The following is an 8,217-nucleotide window of genomic DNA, read 5'->3' on the forward strand; positions in this document are numbered from 1 at the left end:
ACTTACTAAAGAAGATGTACTCCGTGTAGCTGCTCCAGATCTTGTCGTCTCTGTACTGGTTAACGAACGCAGCTGTTCCAGTTGAGTTGCAGGCCACCATCTGGAAGCCAGCCTCACTCAACCTGTCGAATGCTTGCTCCAGGTAGGTGAACTTCAGGTAGAAGCGGGAGGTGTACTTCTCTGGCGGACGGTCCGGATCTCGACTTTCATTTAAAGTGTCACCGAACACTTCCTTCGCCAGGGCGATACGCCCGCAGACCATGATCCGTGCCACACGGCGAAACTTAGCATCAGCTTGGTTATCCCTCACCATTGTGTAGGATCCCCTATAACCTATCGTAATAAACCCAGACCTCTTGTCCAGGACGGAAGAGGAAGTCGCATAGTTGGTGGCACAGCTTCCAGTTCGAGTCACCAACTCACTGCTCTGCGAACTTTCCTCAATGTCGCTCTGGCAGCCTTCGTCATTGAGCGAGCCTTGCTTGGCTACACGTGGGCCCAAAAGTCTAAGCATTTCCCCCAACTGGAAGTGCTCGGCTTCACGCTGAAGACGTTCCCGCTCCGGAAAGTGTTCTGGTAGCACAAGCTGGCGGTCCCGTAGGAAGTCCAGCACGTATCGGAACAAGAACCCATCGCGGTCAATGAAGAAGCGCCCTCGGTTGTCGCGGGGCAACTCGTGCGGGCTGCACCGCGTGAACATGTAGTGGAGGGTGGTGTCAGGTACGCTGACCAGGGTGGAGCGCTTGGTGACGTACACTTGGCCGCCGACATTGAGTTCCACAATCTCCGGGTACGGACTCGACACCTCACTAATAGGGAGTATGGTTTCCTTCATGGCCATGGTCCAAACCCACCGACACGACAATGTAAACAGAAGACAGAAATGAATAGAGAGGCGACTCTGGAAAGATCTCAAAAAGAAGCAGGGAGTGAATCCATGGAGGTCCAGGCGTGATGGATCTCAGTCAAGACTTCACTGCCAAACAGCTGTTAAAGTTTGAGAGAGAACTACATCGCTGCTAGAGAATGAGAGAGGGATAGAGAGAAGAAGAGAGGGAGATTAAGAAAAAGGGAAGAGGAGAAGAGAAGGGGATGGAGTGCTATCAAGTTTCCTCAGCTGCTATCCCTCTGTTGATGAAGAGAGCAGTGGAGTACGAGATGGAGACACTGGGGGGGAGAGAGAGAGAGAGAAAGAGAGAGAGAGAGAGAGAGAAAGAGAGAGAGGGGTGGAAAAGAGGAGGAACGCCAAACAGAGACCCACATCATTTGTCCAAGGTCTAAGGGAAGCCACAATGACATCATCTACAGAATGAGAGAGGGAGTGGAGGTGTAGCTGCACAGTCCTGCCTTTTTAAAGAGACAGCAGCACAATGATTTACCAAAAAGCATGCAACCAAAAACGAATTACCATCGAAGGACAAGTTATAAACCCATACAAAAAGAAAATGAGAAATGTGTTCTTTTAGTTAAGTGCATGTGTATGCTGTTGTGTAGAAGAATGATCTCTCTAAATAACTATCTTGTGTAATGAGTTGGACTCAGATGTCTGCATGTTGTGGCACAGTGAATAATGAACAGGCTCACAATGTGATTGTCTCATGGGAATAAACACAGATTAGCTGTAATTCTCACATTATCACTGCCAAACCATTAAAACGGAGGGGGTAAGAGAGAGACAGAGAGAAGTGCGCTTTATTAATCACCCAGTAGACTATATCGCCACCTAGGGGGCATATGTAAGTGTATTTGGTCAGGTTTGTCATTGAAAGTGAAAAGATAAGCAGTAAAAAACAATAACAAGTTTTGTTAAAATGTATTTAAATTTCTGAATGAACAACAGATTGCAAAACAGAGTGAGATTTAAAGTGATTTCTTGATACATTTAATAACATTGTGAGTATTGAAATAAATGCTGGATGGAGAGTATTTACAAGCCATTTGGTACATTTTCCCATTCACATTTCCCCATATTTTAATTACTTTTTTTTTTTTTTTTTAGATTAGTATAATTTGGGTAACCAATCAGATAATCTTACAATAACTAGCAAATGGTACACATTCCAAATGGTGGTGAACTCTTAATATCTGGCATTAGGATAATATCTGAATATTTTTTAGCCGCATACATTTACACCTTTATTCTAATGTGTGTCAAGCGTGAACCCACTGCTATACCCCCGCAAAATGCAATTTACATTGATAGAGACCTTCTGGTAACTGACACATTTCATTCATTTACAGAATATGAAAAAACACTGATGGATGACTGAACATCCTTTCTGTCATTTCTTGCATGCCCCCTCTTTAAGAACACCTCTGTAAAGAACTTAACAGGGACTGAAAGTGAAGAAAATGAGAAAAAGTTGTAAAGCACTTTCTTAGGAAAGAGGGAAATGAGATGGCATTGACTGAGTTTGTAAATGTGGTCAGAATCACAGACCACTTGGTTAGTGACACAGATTCAAAACTTGTATGACAATTTGGGAGAAAAATGAAAGTTTGAAACATAATATGGTCATTGAAACAGTTGCATGAGGCTTTTAACCTATTTGAGTGTTGCATTTTTAAAAGATGTCAAATTTTGGGAAAAACAGATTCTAGAGCAACCTTATTAAAAGGATCAAAACATCAGCCAGCTAGGAGGTAACATTTTCTTGATGGACAGCAGCCCACATGGCTTTTCAGGAGATCTGGATGAGGATGTCAATGCATTACTATTTATCTCTGTCATCCTGAGGAACAACAGGCTTCCTCGAGGGGGAAAATGAAAAACAGGGACATTCTTTTTAGGTGCTAATTACCTGACTTAGAGATGACAATGAGTAATTTCTGCGATCCTGAAGAACGCAGCCTTGGCAGTGTCTAAATACTACTTGCTGTTGATGAATGGACCTATTGATCTGCAGTCATATTCAGCATTTGCATGTAATTCCAATTTTTAAGCCTATTTCTGACAATGTATGGTGAGTGATTTCCCCGTACACAGACAAATACCCACAATCAAACAGAGCAGAGGACGGTAATTGGAGCACGGCAGTGAAGATTATAATGCTGTAGCTGGCCTCTATCTGTATAATTGTATGGTAAGCAGAAAATCACAGATCTTTCAACAAAAAACAATGGATGTGGGCATGTAACAGCGGTGGATATTACACACAGTTTTTCTTCTTATCTTCCTCATTCAGCCTTTTCATCTCCCTTTTTCTCTGGAGTATGTTCAGGAAAGCATCATTATGACAATTACTTTTCTCAGCAGGTATGGTGGATGATAAAATGAGCACAGACTTCCATCTAGAGATCAGAACATCACAGAAACTAGGCCCTTTTGACTGGTCCCATAATAAGCAACCATTGAAAAAAACCCGAGCAACCACGTATCAACACATTAAAAAACACTTAAAACAATTACATATAATCACCACTCACCTTTTTTTTTTCTTTCAGAAAAGGTCTCACCTCGTGTGACTTCTCCTTATCACCCTCCTGTCAGGTGATTCAATGGCGCTCCATGACACTGTTCATCCTCTTTTTTTTAGTTTCGACTCCACTGAGACTCCACAGCCACACTTCCCTCCACGATTACACTCCGACAGACACCAGTCAGACCTGCACACAGCGCTATTCATCAGCCACTCAAGACAGCATGCATGGCTGATTTTACAGTGGAAGGCACAAAAGTGACATTGACCTTCCATCTGAAATAATCGCTCACGAGGTAAACCGCCTGTTAAATATGCAGCACAGTGCATGTGAATGACATACTGAATGTCATACTCAGGGCGTGCAGCTTTATCAACCAGAGAAAGAACACCACCACCACATATTTCTATAGATATGCTTGAATAATGACATTTTACTGCTCTGGTTTCCTTTAAAGAAATAAGAATTCTGTACAGACACTGAAATATAATGTTTTAAATCACAATTTTATGATAGTGCAACATATTTAGCATGATACTGACTACAAATACATGCAGAATTTTAACAGATCTCATCGATCGAATGCAACCAAACACAAGCCTATAAAATCACTCAGTGTTTGACATGACTACACAATATCGAACCTCTTACACTAAGTGCTTTGGTGTGTAACTTGTTACGCATCATTAGAGCAATGGACATAATTGATGTCCCAAATTATGCAGCTTGTTGAATAGAGGTGTGCTATTAAGGAACTCATTTTTTGCCTGCTGGATGGTAGTGTTATTAACTCAAGCAAAGTTAATAATAAAAAAAAAATATTCAATTGTTTTTAAATAAAGATGAAATAAATTAAAACTTAAATATTACATGAAAAACTTATATTTCAGTTATTTGCCAAGGCAACATTTCCAGTTTACACTTAAGTATCTTTTTTTATTTTCATTTTATCTGAGCCTCTAACGCTAGCATTTTTTTACAATTCTAATTATATTTTTATCTATTTGTTTTCTTATATATATATATATATATATATATATATATATATATATATATATATATATATATATATATATATATATATATATATATATATATATATATATATATATATATATATATAGAGGTGGGCATAGATTAATTTTTTTAATCTAGATTAATCTCAATGTGATTTTAAAATTTATCTCGTTTAAAATGGCTCATTCGAATTCTGCCGATGGCATTCAGAATATGTGTGTTACCCAAATAAAATGGACAAACAGTAAGCCTTTGAGAAGGGGTTTATCAAGCTAGATGGTGCATTAGAAATGTACATCTCCTGTTTCCAAAGTAGCTGGGGTCAGCGGAGCCCCGGTGAAGGTTGTAATTTAATTTGTATGTTAGTTTATTTTTATTTATTTGTGCTATTTACACAATGTTTAAGTTTTTTTTTTTTCAAGTTTGTAGGTGTCAAGGTACAGAAACTAAATAATTAAATGTAAAAAATCACTGGACAGTCTTCAAAGTAAAAATAAAATATACAATCAAACCTACATTTATTCAGACACCTTCAACATTTCTCACATTATTACAGTTTTGCTATATATATCAAAAAATATATCTGGTGTCTGAATAATTTTTGGTTTGACTATTAAAACTACAAAGTAGTCAAGAGCAGTGAGTGATATTAATTTTAATTTTCTTGGATTAACATTACAGCAGCCAGTAGCTAAATTGGGCGTGGTCACTTTAAGAGACGATTTTCCTCAACTGTTTACTTTCACTTAAGAAATAACTGAGAAATTTTTAAGGGAAAGAAGTGGAATGTTATGCAATGGCCAAGTCAATCACCTGACCTAAATCCGATTGAGCATGCATTTCACTTGCTGAAGACAAAACTGAAGGGAAAATGCCCCAAGAACAAGCAGGAACTGAAGACAGTTGCAGTAGAGGCCTGGCAAAGCATCACCGGGGATGAAACCCAGCGTACGCTGATGTCTAATCTCCAGACTTCAGGCTGTAATTGACTGCAAAGGATTTGCAACCAAGTATTAAAAAATGAAAGTTTGATTTATGATTGTTAATCTGTCCCATTACTTTTGGTCCCTTAAAAAGTGGGATGTACATATACAAACTGTTGTAATTCCTACACCGTTCACCTGATTTGGATGTAAATACCCTCAAATTAAAGCTGAAAGTCTGCAGTTAAAGCACATCTTGTTCGTTTCATTTCAAATCCATTGTGGTGGTGTATAGAGCCAAAAAGATTAGAATTGTGTCGATGTCCCAATATTTATGGACCTGACTGTATATATAAACGGCTCTCTAGTCTTACACATTTTCTTATTGCTTTTTCCTCTAATACTAGCTTTCCCTATTCTATTTACTTGTTTTATATTGTATATATGCATGTATAAAAAACCTTGCTACAAGTACTGCATTAGGCTGGCTAACTGAGACTTGTCATAAAACTTGTATATTATTGCTCTTTTGTTGGTTTTGATTGCTTCTGTTGTCCTCATTTGTAAGTAACTATGAATCAAAGTGTCTGCTAAATGATTAAATGTACTAAATATGTATATCAACTAATAGAATGACTTTATACTTAACAAATGTAATAAAACTGAACATATACAAATAAAAAAGCAAATGCTAAATATTTTAATAACATAACAAAAATAAAATAACATACTAAAATAACAATCGTACTGAATGAAAAAAAAAAAAAAACACTTAAACGGTGTAAAAAAATCTATTTGTCTTAAGCTGTTTACTATTTGTCCTCCCAACTCTGTTCCATAACACAATTATTCAGCACAAAAAAAAATTATATAGCAGCTCAAACATATTGTTACAATCACTTTCAATAAAATTTTAAAAAGTACTCAAGAGCAGAGGTTGAAAAATCTCCGGGCCTGAAGAGGAGTGTATACAAAACTGAACAGTGACTGACAGCAGCAAATGACAGCTCTTTGCTGCAGCCTTGCTTTTCCCTCGGCGGTGTGAGGGGAATGAAGACAAGCCTATCAGAGGAGATACTGCCTGACACTGGCCCCCCGACACCCACCCGTTTGCTGTTAAATTACGGGTTGGGGTGAGACGACTTCCTGCAGAGCAACAGCACTGTTTCTGTAGACCAGCAGTCAACACTTCACATTGAGATGAATGAAGAGGAAAGGTGTCATCAGCATGACTTGTCAAGCTGATTTAAAAGGTTTGAGGCAGTATGACACGACACATTTGAAAAAGGGCAGGTAATTCAGTATGAGCTTGCCTTACCTTAAGGCCTTTAACAGGTGTCAATCATATCAAACTGTCTCAATGGATCATTTAAGAAAGAGCAAAAATGTAAGGTGCAGAATAAGAGTAATTTTAAAGAAATGTTCAAAGACATTTAGGTTGGAGTACCATGCAAATATTAATCGGTATGGCAATTATTCATTACACACACACACACACACACACACACACACACACACACTTTTACTAGCTATGTAAAAGTATTGTATTTTCTTTTGGTAACAGGTTGTTAGACTAATTTACATGTCAGAAAATGTAACACAAGTTGGTAATACGTAGCAATAAGATAATTTCTGTTTTTATATACATTAAATATTAAAAACAGTCAATATATGATAAAGATATAACATAAATTTGATATCCCTTTTGCTGTGTGCGTATCCAAGTCAAAGTAATATCAATGTACTTTAATATAACTTGTATTTTAAGAGTAGCCTACTGACAGTCTTTCAGTTTGTAGCCTACACAGAGTCGTTCACAAGCTTCACATGCACGTTTGAAGTAATTGTCGAGTTTGGTTAGACTGAAGGTAAATATCCACTTGATTCAGCGACTGTTTCTATTTTCTAACGTTTGTCTTTAATGTTTTCATTGTTTTGTCGATACTAGTGAAACGCAGCCTCAAATGATTCACCGCGATTATCACGCGGATGATTCAAAACTGATTCGAGAACCGACTCAAAAGATTGATTCATTCACGAATTAATTGTCGATAGTGTCAAGGTAAAATGATTCTGCTGATTTATCAATAAATTGTTTCTTTAATGAAAACCTACACGATTTAAAACTAAATTGAGAGATTTATCTTAAGTAACTTAATATTGGTGCATTATTTTGCGACAATGACCGGCTGTGAAGTTGCATTGTTACAAACGTACCAGCTATTCATTCGAAACATTGGCCTTGGAGTTCAAACTTTTGATTTTATTGTTCTTTGTTTATATCAATCAATAATACAGTTCAGAAGTAATTCTAAAAGTTGGTCATTACCGTTGAAACCATAGTAAACAAACAAACAAACCATAGTCTGCAGTACAAATACTTAAGATATAAAAATTAATTTTGTCCTATTGTCTTTAAAGTATGTATCTTTCAGTATTAATATCATGATGTCAAATCATGTTCGTTTTGTAGAGTATTAACCTCTATGCACTATGCGCTATTGACCAAGAGATGACGCTGTTTCTCAGCTGACTCTGACAGCTGCCTTGAGTTTAAGGCAGTCTATGGCTGGAGGGGAGAATTGTTTACTACACAGGTGGGATGTTTAATTTCAAACCTAGGAGATGCGATCTAAAATGGGTTACCTTTAAATGGCTTACAGGTTATGTTAGAATGATATGAATGCATGTGAAATAGAAAATAGAAAATTAAAAGGAGAGAGTGGAGAAATGCTTGATCATCCCTCCTACTCCTTGCACACGTGCATCCTCAGAGAGTCTTTTCCAGATTATGCAAAAACAGATCTGCCAGAAATGGAGAGGACATGACGTGACATTTCCACTGAGTGACTCTGAG

General features: G+C 37.6%; 1 protein-coding gene across 1 annotated transcript in view; it reads right to left on the reverse strand.

Annotated features, from left to right (window-relative positions):
• LOC113113766 (BTB/POZ domain-containing protein KCTD8-like) overlaps window positions 1-1,321 on the reverse strand; it is a 43,463-nt gene extending 42,142 nt beyond the window's left edge. Inside the window, exon 1 of the mRNA XM_026280240.1 lies at window positions 7-1,321. Coding sequence (XP_026136025.1) covers window positions 7-841 — 835 coding nt within the window. The 5' untranslated portion in view covers window positions 842-1,321. The remainder of the gene's footprint in view (window positions 1-6) is intronic.
• Window positions 1,322-8,217: the final 6,896 nt, after the last annotated feature.

The sequence above is a fragment of the Carassius auratus genome, chromosome 14, assembly GCF_003368295.1.
Source record: "Carassius auratus strain Wakin chromosome 14, ASM336829v1, whole genome shotgun sequence".
Taxonomy (NCBI): Eukaryota; Metazoa; Chordata; class Actinopteri; order Cypriniformes; family Cyprinidae; genus Carassius; species Carassius auratus.